General features: G+C 39.2%; 1 protein-coding gene across 1 annotated transcript; it reads left to right on the top strand.

Annotated features, from left to right (window-relative positions):
* Positions 1-225: 225 nt before the first annotated feature.
* LOC106936983 (obscurin-like) lies at positions 226-12,955 on the top strand (the record flags this gene model as incomplete). Its single annotated transcript, XM_015018249.1, has 22 exons — positions 226-492; positions 1,551-1,826; positions 1,945-2,211; positions 2,323-2,349; positions 3,579-3,845; positions 4,426-4,692; positions 4,779-5,045; positions 5,158-5,424; positions 5,762-6,028; positions 7,016-7,282; positions 7,732-8,001; positions 8,826-9,104; positions 9,210-9,467; positions 9,613-9,879; positions 9,961-10,227; positions 10,365-10,631; positions 10,873-11,139; positions 11,228-11,494; positions 11,677-11,940; positions 12,033-12,299; positions 12,437-12,703; positions 12,945-12,955. Coding segments are annotated over 22 exons (5,390 nt in total), but the record flags the coding sequence as incomplete, so codon positions are not given.
* Between the last annotated feature and the right edge of the window lie 3 nt (positions 12,956-12,958).

The raw sequence follows: 12,958 nt of genomic DNA, 5'->3' as shown, positions 1-12,958 counted from the left end.
AAATTAAGCTAAAACATTTTATATTTTGGATCATCGGCCTTTGTTAGGATCATTAGATTCTATCAGATTGACATGCTTTTAAACTGGTTTAGATATCATTTATGTGAAATAAAGTTGTATGCTGACGACGTCCTCCTTAAAATCAAGCTGTTTTAGAAACAATAGCCATTTTACAACGTCTTTTAGTAAATATTTATTTATTTATTTATTTATTTTACCTTTTAGCCATTCCTGTGACCTTCAAGCAAAAGCTGAAGAACCAGCAAGTGGAAGAAGGACACAACATCACACTGCAGTGTGAGATTTCAAAAGCTGGTGTCCCAGTTGAGTGGAGGCTTGGAGGAGAGCAGTTGGAGAATGGAGAGAAGTACCAGATAAAGCAGAGGGATTCCACCCTGGAACTGACCATCAGGGATGCTGTGCCCGAGGACAGCGGCATCTACACCTGTGTGTGCAGAGAGCAGAAGACAAAGGCCACTGTAAAAGTCATTGGTATGGTTTCTGTGAGACAATTTTAGTACATTTTATCTTCCTAAATGTTAAGTGCTTGCCAGAAGTTTACAAACATGCAGCATGTGCATGAAGATAATATTACTTTTGGGCTTTAAAGGCTGCATTGAATCAATATTTATCTAGGTTGTAGCGATAAAGCCTAAAAAAATGAGTGGATAAGCTTGAACTTAATCTTTTACCAGATTCACACAATGTAAGCTAAATTCATAAATACATACCCTCCATGTGGAAACAGTATTTGGATGAAGATCTCTTGGCAAGATGTTGAAAAACAGCAGGATTCACATGTCAATAAGGATGCAACAAACAATTCTCACTGCATGTTAGATCATTCTTTCTTGTCAAATAGGAGTTAATTCAATTGGTAGCTTTCTTGGCGTGGTCTATTGATAGTCCAAATGTTTTAAATTTTATTGAGGTCAGGGCTACTTATCATTAGCCTGATTTATCCAGTGCATTGTGTTTTGAGTGTGTTTGGGATCAAGGTCCTTGTCAGAACACCCAAGCACAAGTAACATTTGCAAATGCCCACATGGAAAACCCAAAAGCCTTCAGAATATTTTTTGGTGTCAGAAGAGACAAAGGTTGAGCTGTGTGGTGACAGTGAGAGTATTTTGGATAAGTGAAGACCAAGGATCACTGTACAGACTGTCAAGTATGGTGGAGGTGTTGTTGGTGGCTAATAAAACCATATAGTCCAAATATCTTTGGAGATATATGGATATATTTGAGTCTGTATATTTAATTTGAAAGACATGTGAGTTAGGGGAAAGTTAGTAAATTGAAAAACTGTGCGCTCATTTCATGTTTTCAAAATTTACTATATTTGTATGTTTTACCATCATTCCACCCTGGAAAAAATTAAAGTGTATCATTAATGCATCATCAAACTTAATGTGTCATTCATGCCAATGATGAGTATTTCTAAAACTACTGCCCAGTACTGTATTGGAGGAGTTGATTTTTTATTTTTTTTTAAACTACTATGCCTTGCCTGTGCTTGGTTTAAATTCTCTCAATTATTTCTGTTTTAATAGCGGTTCCTGCCACATTTAAAGTGAGTATGAAGAGCCAAGAGGTGGCAGAAGGAAATAGCGTGACTTTACAATGTGAGCTGTCAAAGAAAGGAGTTCCTATTCAGTGGCTGAAAGAGGGTCAGGTGCTGTCTGAAGAGTTAGGCCGTAATAAATACCAGATAAAGGTTGAAGGAAGGAAAGCTTCAATGACTATTGTCAACGCACAACCAGATGATGCAGGGAAGTACAGCTGTGTTACTGGTGATGAGAAAACCACAGCAGAAATCAGAGTCAAAGGTAAGTTGGGATATAAAAGTAAACCTTCATAGCAGTTATACAATTTTGAGAATTACAGAAGAATAAGAGCAGATGAGCATGTTTGTTTAACGGATGTTTTTCAAAAACGCCACCACAGCGCTTCCTGTCACATTCAAACAAGAACTCCAGCGCCTGTCGGTCAAAGAAGGAGAGTGTGGAGTTTTCTGCTGTGAGCTCTCCAAATCTGGAGCTGCTGTGGAGTGGAGAAAAGGCAGAGTGATCCTGAAACCAGGAGAGAAATATGAAATGAAGCAGGAGGGCCATCTAACCAAACTCATTATAAACAACGTGGAGGAAAGCGATGCTGGCAAATACACCTGCAAGACTAAACACAGCCAATCCAGTGCTGAGCTCAGAGTGCGAGGTGAGAGCGAAATCTTTATGGCTTCTAAAAATACACCGGGACACTTTCTATCAATGATTTCAAATATTACATTCTTCTTTCTGTGAAATTGATTTACCGTGTATTCAACAGAATCACCTGAGCGCAGACGTCAAAGAGGTCAGCCTCAAAATAAAAACCAAAAATCACACTCACAGTGTCAGCTCCTTTATGTCTTGTATCCCTGAAGGAGACTTTTTGCTTCATATCTGTCATCCACCTGTTTATCCCAAACGTAGCTTAATGTAGCTGTAATTTGTGTTCATTCTGCCATATTTTCCTTTCCTGATGTCTCCTTGACTCATTAGTAACAATTGTATTTTGCACAGTTTGTTTCTTCATGTAAGTGAAATTACATGTCAAACAAGGTAGATCTTAAAAATTAGACACCCTTGTTGAAAATGCCTGTTTTTATGAAAGTACAAAGTAGGAACATTTTAAATCATTTGAAAATATTTTGATTCATATTCAGCTTCCAGTCTTCTTTTCTTGGCAATATTTAACATTACATGGTGGTTGTTAACATAATCTGTCTAATTGTGAACATGTCTTGTCCATTGCCAGTTTTTTCTTGATAAAAAAGATTCTCTAAGATTTCAATGAAATTTTATCCAGAGTGCTATGCCTTTTTAGTAACTAATACTATAGTGACAATTTTCTGTACTTCTCCTTTGTGTAATGACGTTCCTCCAATCCTTTGTGTCTTCTGCAAACTAGGACTTCAGCTAAAGGATGGACATGTGCAAATGTCAGGAAAAACATTCAAGGACAATTGAACATTTCTTCATTTTAAGTAATGTTCAAAGAAATCTCCAGATTTCTTATTTATTTTAAGTATCTACCAAAGATGACTGAAAGCTGAAATTCAATTTAAAGATGCTTAAACACAATATTAGCTTAGATTGTATATTTCGTTAATTACACAATTTATGGATTAAAGGTGAAAAAGTTTTTAAATTATTATTTCTAGTTTTGTTTTTTGTTTGTTTGTTTGTTTGTTTTTTTTTTTACTAAAACCAGCAATTTCAATAGGGGTGTGTACTTTTCTGAAATCCACTGGAGTCATTTCACATCAAAACAAGGGTGTGTTGTGTCATGGTGCCACCTAGTTAAAGACTCATTACCTAAATTATAATTATTTTCATGTAATCTGGTAGAAGTGGGTGAAATCTACTTATGACCGGAATAGATAGAGATCATTATGAGCATGACACTTCATGTGAGGACACCTACCTTTCACCTGAGACATCCTCCATTCCCTGCCACTACTGCCATCAGTTTTATCCTCTCTCAAGCTCAGTACCATGACAAAACAAAATAATTGTTTTGTTTTTTTTTGTTACTGACAGATCTCCCTCCACGCTTCAAGTTACTATTAGTTAACCAGGAGGTCACAGAGGGCAATGCTGTGGCTCTGCACTGTGAGCTCAACAAGCCTGCTAACTCTGTGGAGTGGAGGAGAGGAGGACAGCTACTCAGGAATGGAGACAAGTACCAGATGAGGAAAAAAGACCTGCAGGTGGAAATGAAGATCACAGACCTCACAGTGGAGGATTCTGGAGATTACACCTGTGTATGTGGGGAAGAAAGGACAACAGCTCAGATCACAGTGAATGGTGCGTGCAACTTCATGCAGTTTAAATCTTTGTCTGGAAAAAAGTAACATTGTTATAAGTTTGCATTTTCAGGTTTAAGAAGATATTTCTTCTTAAACCTTTCTATGTGTGATGCATTTAAATTGAAGGAAACTTAAGAGTTTTGGAGAAACAATGAAGATAAGATGTGTAGTAAAGAGACAAATGATGAATGGTGACAAGAAATTTACAAGATGATGAATTACACTGATTTGTCCATAATCCAACTAGTTTATGCTGGGAACAGTGTTAATAAATGTAAATGTATAACTGAATCTGTAATAAATCTGCTGTGTTTAGTATTCTAGTGCGTTTTTGTTGTGTTAATGGTTTTGACAAAACTGAAATACGTTTTTAGAATCAAATCAAATTATGATGAGGAGAGGTTGCAGTGAGGAGGATGAGTGGTGTAACTTGAGTTTAGAAAGAGGGACGAAAAGATTATTGTGCTAACATTTAGTGTGGGTGTACTGCTTAGATCAAAAGTATTCTTTATGCAACAACTTGTGGTACTGGGACGAAACAAGTCACAGTCTGAGTATGTTTCTTTTACTTAATGTAGAAAGGCCCATTAAATTCATTCAAGATCTGAAGAATATTCAAGTACAGGAGGGAAACGGCGTGGCACTCTGTTGTGAGCTCTCCAAACCGGGCTTCCCAGTGCAGTGGAAGAAGGGTGACGTCGTGCTCACCAGCGGTGAGAAATACCAGATCAGGCAAAACGGCTCCAAGCCAGAGCTTCTCATCAGGAAAAGCCTCCCAGAGGACAGCGGCTCTTACAGTTGCATTTGTGATGATGTCAAAACTACAGCAAGTGTTGCAATTACTGGTGAGACACACCACTACCGTCTTAAAATGAAATCATCTTGTGCATTGAAGATGTTGTAAAAGATCAGTTTTTTTTTTTCCCCTTAGCAATCCCAGTGATATTCAAGCAAAAACTTAAGAACCAGGAAGCAGTGGAGGATGGTTGTCTAACATTACGCTGCGAACTTTCCAAACCTGGACAAGCAATAGAGTGGAGGAGAGATGCACAACTTCTGAAGGATGGAGAAAAATACCAGATAAAGCAGGAGGGCCGAGCAGCAGAGATGCTGATTAGAACTGTAACTCTTGCAGATGCAGGAGAATACAGCTGTTGTGCTGGGACTGCTGTGACTTCAGCTGACATCAAAGTTAGAGGTATGATTCATGTTGAACGTATGGGGAAGACACAATATTTTCTGCAAAGTAAGAATGTTAAAGACATTTAAAATAGATCATCTGTATTGAAACTTCCTACGGTATTTTCCAGCTCTTCCTGTGACATTCAAGAAAGAAGTTGAGAATTTGGAGGTGAAGGAAGGAGACAGTGCAGCTTTCTGCTGCGAGCTCTCCAAACCCGGCGCTCCGGTCGACTGGAGAAAAGGCAGAGTCATCCTGAAGGCTGGTTACAAGTATGAGATGAAACAAGAGAGAGGTCTCACCAAGCTGATCATCAACAACGTGGAGGAGAACGATGCCGGAAAATACACATGCAAAACAGAGGACAGTCAATCCACCGCTGAGCTCACAGTCAAAGGTTAGAAGACAGAAAACACAATTAAATAAGGCCTAAACTTTCTGTTTTTGCGAAATGTGCTCCCTTTCTAAACCTGAGACGGTACTGTTAATTTCAGCCAGTAGCTTACATGTAAAATAAAAACAATTGTTTCAAGGAATTGTTGAAATAAGGTATTTTTCCATAGTAAAAAAAAAAAAAAAACTTCAGCTGTTAGAGCATACTAAATATCATAGAACTGAAGTAAAAGTTAGCAGAAGATCTGGAGGCTTACTTAAAAATCAAGAAACCTTTGTTTTAGGACTAAACAAAAAAACCCAAGGCAACGTAAATAATAAACATTTTCTTCATATTGCAGCTCCGCCCGTCACATTCAAAACAAAGCTAAGGAACCAGCAGGTGGAGGAGGAAAACAATGTGACGTTGAGCTGTGAACTGTCAAAGCCCGGCCTCGCTGTGGAGTGGGCAAAAGGGAAAGAGCTACTGAAGAGTGATTTCAAGTACCAGATTAAAAACCGAAACAGCATCATGGAGCTGACCATCAAGAACACCCAACTGGAGGACAGCGGGCTCTACAGTTGTATGTGTGGAGATGTCAAGACCACAGCGCATGTCACAATTACACGTAAGAGTGCTTGCTAAATTATAAATCTCATGAGGTGAAACAGCTTCCATGTCTGAGAGAAATGATCTTAAACTGAATGAAAATCAAAAGACACAATAGGTTTTCTTCTCAACTTTTTTTTTTTTTTTTTTTACTTTTTAGCATGATGCATGATCTTCACTCCTCAAACTGTCTGCACCACAGCAGCTTAAACTTATTTATGTTGAAGAGGAGACTTAATGATCGTATTTTACATGTTTTTTTTTAACATAAACTTTGCTTCCGTAATGTACATTTATTAATATGAATGATACTAATAAAATATGTAAATTAGCCACTCTAGGGAGTACTTTAATATTTAACCATGCCTTGACTTGCTGTACCTACACATTGCAGTACTGGAGAATTAAGACTACCTTTGCAAGTATGTGGGTCTGCAGAGTTACAAAGTCCAAATATTACAACCATGGATGCACTGTCTTTGCAGAAGGCAGTACCCCAGAATTATGTGTAACACTTGACCATTCAGAGCATAAATCCCAGCAAAACGGGGCTTTTTGAGGGAAAACCTAAATAGACACTTGCTAATTTTATGATGGAAAGCACTTTGAACTGCCTTGTTGGTGAAATGGGGTATAACAATAAACTTGATTGATTGATTGAATTGTAGCTACCTGAAGACAAAGATTTGGAGAAATGTTATGCTGTATAAGAAATATATTATTTGTCTTGAACTTTTAGGAAGGTATAAGAACTGATTCTAGCGAAAATTAACCAACTGAGTGTAAATAACCCAGGCATTTTATAATGCATCACAGGCCACTCTGGCATTATTCAGTTGAGGTTCTAATGCATTTCAAAGCTTTGTAGCCATACATATTGTATTTTCCATCTAAACCATAACCTAAGCCACGTTTTCTCAAAGTTTTGAGTGGTGAACATGTATTTATAGTGATAAATACTGCAATAATTGTGTAAATTAATTTTTTTGACCCTCTGTTTCCCCAGCCATCCCTCTAACATTCAAACTGGGTCTGAAGAACCAGGAGGCTCCGGAGGGAGGGAAAGTGTGTCTGCGCTGTGAGCTGTCCAGGGCCGGGGTGCCCGTGCAGTGGTGGAAAGGGGAGGACCAGCTGTACCACGGAGGGAGATTCCAGATGACACAGAGAGGGAACATGGCTGAGATGACCATCAGAAACATACAACCAGAGGATGTTGGAGAATACAGCTGCGTATTTGGAGGTCAAAAGACAACAGCTGAAGTCAACGTGAGAGGTAAGGGAAATAAGATGCTTACAATCTGTAGACTTACCGTATTTTTTTTTTCTTCATCCTTTTAAGGTTGGGATTCACTTTTTTTATTTTTTTTTTTTAATTTGAACTGAGCTCATTGCTGCATCCACCCTAACCTGCAAGACTGTGAATTAAGTACAGGTTATGCTATTTAATAAGCCAAAATGATGATAGTGACTAAAGAATTTGGCTTAACTCGACTTTATTTACAGCTTAATTTACTTCATGGCTGAATACTTTACTTTATCTCTTTATTTAACTTGAAATAATGTAAAGAACAAAGGAAATTAATAAGGTAAGTAAGTACAATAATTTTTGACACATTGATTAATAAATAGACTGTATAATTATCTACCACCCACCCAAGCCCTTGAGTGAACAATAACCTCACATGTTTGTGCAAATGTAATTTCTCCTTTTGTGTTTACCAGCTGCAGCATCTGTGTACTTTGAGAAGGAACTAGAGAGCCAAGTGGTTACGGAGGGGAAATCTGTGCTCATGTCCTGTGAAGTTTCTAGTGCTAATGTTCCTGTCACTTGGAAGAAAGACGGCACTGTGGTGGAAGACGGAGAGCATTACATAGTGAGAAAAAATGGCCCTTTGCACACTCTGGAGATTAAGAAATTGCAGCTGGCGGATGCTGGAGAGTACTGCTGCATCACCAGAGGAAAGAAAACCACTGCCAAACTGATTGTGAGGGGTAGGTGCAATGTATTCTGACCCCTGTTAATATCCCTGTTAATTTTTATCTGATATAAAAAAAATTAACACAAATATAAATGAGTAATAAGTGTTTGATGTAATAAATATGTCATGCATTTCAGCTTAAAACATCCAAATCTTTTGGGTAGAAAATCCATAAAATGAAAGAAGCTCTACACCCCTTTAAACAGTTACTTCTTTTTCTAGCATCCAGTCTTCTGTGGTAGACACGTGCTCTCAGTTATAACGAATCTGATTAACCAGAAGGAACTTAAAGCTTTTCTCGGTATTTGGTCATTTTGCATCACTGAGCTAAAATCAGAAAAGAGGTCAGGGATGATGTGAAGAGGCTGACAGTAACTGATTCAGCTGCAGGAATTTGTGACTAGTATTGGATGTGTCTCGATATTAAGCTTTTTTATTCTCAGTTTTTCTGTACAATGGAGTAGGGTTGAGAGATAGAAGCATTTTCTTCCAAAGACAACATCCAATTCTGACTAAAAATCCCCTGAACAGACCAGAAGTTTGATTTCTGGTCTGAAATCAAACTTCAACTTACTGTCCCAATTCCAAAAGATTGGCTTATGGCGAAAACAACACTGCGCATAAATAGAACTCCATACCCATAGTGAAACATTGTGGTGACAGTATCGTGATCCAAGGTTGCTTTTCTTCAGATGGGGCTTGGGCTTCTGTCAAGGTAGCCCCTGATTTAAAAAAAAAGCAGTTGTGAAGCAAAATCTTTAGGTGTGCTGAAGTTGATCGTTTTTAACTTTGTTTATCTAAAGAACTGGCTGGACATTGCTCCTTATTTTTCCGCAGAGCGTGTCAAGATTGTGAAAGAACTGCAGGACCTAACAGTGACAGCTGGAGAAGACGCTGTGTTTGTGTGCGAGCTGACCCATGCAGACGTGAGCGAGGGCATGTGGTGGCTTTGTTCGAGCCCCCTGCAGAAAAACGAGATGAACCAGATGACGTGCCGTGGCCGCCAGCACCGCCTCGTCCTCACCATGACGACACCAGAGGAGACCGGCAACGTAGCATTTGTAGTTGGGGAGGAAAGGACCTCTGCAAAACTGTTGGTTCTCCCTAAGCCCAAAGGTGGGTAAAAAAAAAAAAAGGGGGAGACGAAGTGCACATCCAGATTAAATCATCTAGTTTTCATTTGAACTTATTTGAACTTTAACATTTGACTTCAAATGTTAGTTTTGTTTGAGGAGAAACCCAAAGACACTGTCATCATGGAAGGAGAGACAGCTTTCCTGTCCTGTGCTACATCTGATTGCATCACCATGGTTACCTGGAAGCGCAACCATGTCCCACTTCGAAGTGGTGATAAATATGAGATGCGCAAGGAGGGTAAAGTCAATCTGCTTCTTATCCATGATGTGGAGCCCCAAGACACTGGCATATATTCCTGTGATACCGGAGATGTGCAGAGCAGTTTCAAGCTGACTGTAACAGGTAATTATTTTATTTTCTTGTTATAGGGATGAAAAGTCTAATTTTATTCTGTGTTTTGTTTTTTTGTTTGTTTTTTTTCATTTGCATCAAAAGTTTCTTCAGATATAAAATTTTACAAAACTTTCACTTTTGTATTTTATTCCAGAACTTCCTCCATACTTTCAAGAGGAGCTACAAAGTGTAGAAGCTGAAGAAGGAGGCTCGGCCTGCCTCTACTGTGAGATATCTAAACTAGGAGTGCCGATTCAGTGGAAAAAGGACAGGCTGCCGATAAGAGCCGGCAGGAAGTATGAGGTGAGGCAAGATGGCTGCTTTCTCCAGCTTTACATCAAAGATCTTAAACCTGAGGACAGCGGCAGCTACACGTGTCAAGCAGGGAGTGCAGAGACAAGTGCAACTGTGTCTGTAAGAGGTGCGTGAAGCTGGATTATTGGTCAAATATCGATGACAGAAAATTTAATTTATTGTACTTTACTCTCCAATCTTCCCTTAGAGACGCCCCCATTCTTCAAGAAGGAATTAAGAAGTTTGGAGGCTGAGGAAGGAGGTGCAGCTTTCCTGCAGTGTGAGCTATCTAAACCAGGGTTGTCTGTGCAGTGGAAGAGAAACAGACTGCCACTTCGGGCAAGCAGGAAGTATGAGATAAAACAAGATGGCTGCCTGTTCCAGCTCCACATCAATGACCTGAGACTTGAAGACAGTGGCAGCTACTCCTGTCAAGCAGGAAACACAGAGACAGCTGCTAATGTGACAGTCAGAGGTGACAATTCAGTCATTAGGGTCGATTTGATGGGGGAATTTAATTAATATAATAAACCACCAAAAACAAATTTCTGTTGTTCACAAATTTAATTCATGCTGAATATATTTGATGTTACAATATCTTATTTTACCCAGAACTCCCAGCTTTTTTCAGGAAGGATCTGCAGAACATAAAGGCAGACGAAGAAGATACAGCCTCACTTTTCTGTGAGGTTTCTAAGCCTGGAGTCTCTGTTCAGTGGAAGAAGAACAATGTGCCTCTGAGAGCCAACAGGAAGTATGAGATGAAGCAGGAAGGCTGCTTTCTACAGCTTAACATCAAGGAGATCAAACCGGAGGACAGTGGCTGCTACACTTGCCAAGCAGGAGAGGCAGAGACTAGTGCCACTGTCTCAGTAAAAGGTTTGTAATTTGGAAAATTGCAGATGAGATTTTGCGGTGTTACATCCCTTAATTATGACACATATTTATCAAAATGTAATTATTCTAAATTTGAACTCAGTATTTCATACACCACTAAACATTGCACTTCTATTAGGCATGTATTCCCCACCTTATATTATATTTTCATGCAAATTAGATCACATGTTCTCAAACCTTTGTGCATGATTTTGTATTTTCAAATATTTACTCTCTTCAACAGAGCTCCCACCTTTCTTTAAGGATAATTTGAAAAGTCTAACCGTTGAGGAGGGAGGGACAGCCTCCCTTTGCTGTGAGATTTCCAAGCCTGGGCTGCCTGTGCAATGGAAGAAGAACAGGCTGCCCCTGAGAGCAAACAGGAAGTATGAGATGAAACATGATGAATGCTTCATTGAGCTGTACATCAAAGATCTCACACTTGATGATAGTGGTAGCTACTCATGTCATGCTGGAGATGTAGAGACCACAGCAACTGTGACAGTGAAAGGTTATAACCTTCTCCTCCCAAAATAATTTGAAAAACTTTCTAGTTGTATGAAGTGAAATAACAAAATATAAATGTTCTGTATTTTCAGAACTTCCCACCTTCTTCAAGAAAGAGCTAGTAAACATGGAGGCCGAGGAAGGTGGAGCAGCATCTTTGTGCTGTGAAGTGTCTAAACCCGTAGCGTCTGTCCAGTGGAAGAAAAACAGACTCCCTCTTAGAGCGAGCAGGAAGTATGAAATGAAACAAGATGGCTGCCTGTTCCAGCTCCACATCAATGACCTGAAACCTGAAGACAGTGGCAGCTACACATGTCAAACTGGACCCGCAGAGACCACTGCAGCACTATCTGTGAAAGGTTTGTTGGTTCAAAAATCTCTAATGTTGATTTTGATGCACAATGTTTCTAGTCACCAGAAGAGAATCAACTAGGCAAGATAAATATATGCTCTAAAATATTTGGCAGTTGTGAGTTGAATGTCTTCATGTAATTTTGCATAGAAATGTGCAAGATTTAAAATGTTTTATAATATTTGATAGAGAATCCAGTTTTCTTCATGAAAGAATTACAAAATATGAATGGTGAAGAAGGAAGTATCATCTCTCTGTGCTGCGAACTTTCCAAACCTGCTCCTGTGCTCTGGAAGAAAAACAAACTGCCTATGAGAGCCAGCAAGAAGTATGAGATTAAACAAGAAGGCTCCATCATTCAGCTGCATATAAAAGATTTAAAACCTGAGGACAGCGGGAACTACACATGTCAAGCAGGAAATGCAGAGACAAGTGCAACTGTGTCTGTAAGAGGTGCGTGAAGCTCAACAGGTTCTGGATTATTGATCAACTAACACAGAGAAAAGAATTGATTTATTGTATTTTTCTCTCCAATCTTCCCTTAGAGACGCCCCCATTCTTCAAGAAAGAATTAAGAAGTTTGGAGGCTGAGGAAGGAGGTGCAGCTTTCCTGCAGTGTGAGCTATCTAAACCAGGGTTGTCTGTGCAGTGGAAGAGAAACAGACTGCCACTTCGGGCAAGCAGGAAGTATGAGATAAAACAAGATGGCTGCCTGTTCCAGCTCCACATCAATGACCTGAGACTTGAAGACAGTGGCAGCTACTCATGTCAAGCAGGAAACACAGAGACAACTGCTAATGTGACAGTGAAAGGTGATGATCCAATCGTTAGGAGGAATTTGATGATGAGATTTGGCTATTATAATAATCTACCAAAAACACATTTCAACTGTTCACCAACTTCACTCATGCTAAGTATATTTGACGTAACAATATCTTATATTTCCCAGAACTCCCAGCTTTTTTCAGGAAGGATCTGCAGAACATAAAGGCAGACGAAGGAGATACAGCCTCACTTTTCTGTGAGGTTTCTAAACCTGGAGTCTCTGTTCAGTGGAAGAAGAACAATGTGCCTCTGAGAGCCAATAAGAAGTATGAAATGAAGCAGGAAGGCTGCTTTCTACAGCTTAACATCAAGGAGATCAAACCGGAGGACAGTGGCTGCTACACTTGCCAAGCAGGAGAGGCAGAGACTAGTGCCACTGTCTCAGTAAAAGGTTTGTAATTTGGAAAATTGCAGATGAGATTTTGCGGTGTTACATCCCTTAATTATGACACATATTTATCAAAATGTAATTATTCTAAATTTGAACTCAGTATTTCATACACCACTAAACATTGCACTTCTATTAGGCATGTATTCCCCACCTTATATTATATTTTCATGCAAATTAGATCACATGTTCTCAAACCTTTGTGCATGATTTTGTATTTTCAAATATTTACTCTCTTCAACAGAGCTCCCACCTTTC

Source organism: Poecilia latipinna, unplaced genomic scaffold, assembly GCF_001443285.1.
Source record: "Poecilia latipinna isolate Pla-1442-1.1 unplaced genomic scaffold, P_latipinna-1.0 Scaffold2257, whole genome shotgun sequence".
Classification (NCBI taxonomy): domain Eukaryota; kingdom Metazoa; phylum Chordata; class Actinopteri; order Cyprinodontiformes; family Poeciliidae; genus Poecilia; species Poecilia latipinna.
Note: the sequence above shows the minus strand (reverse complement) of the source record. Positions and strands in the feature narration are given on the sequence as shown.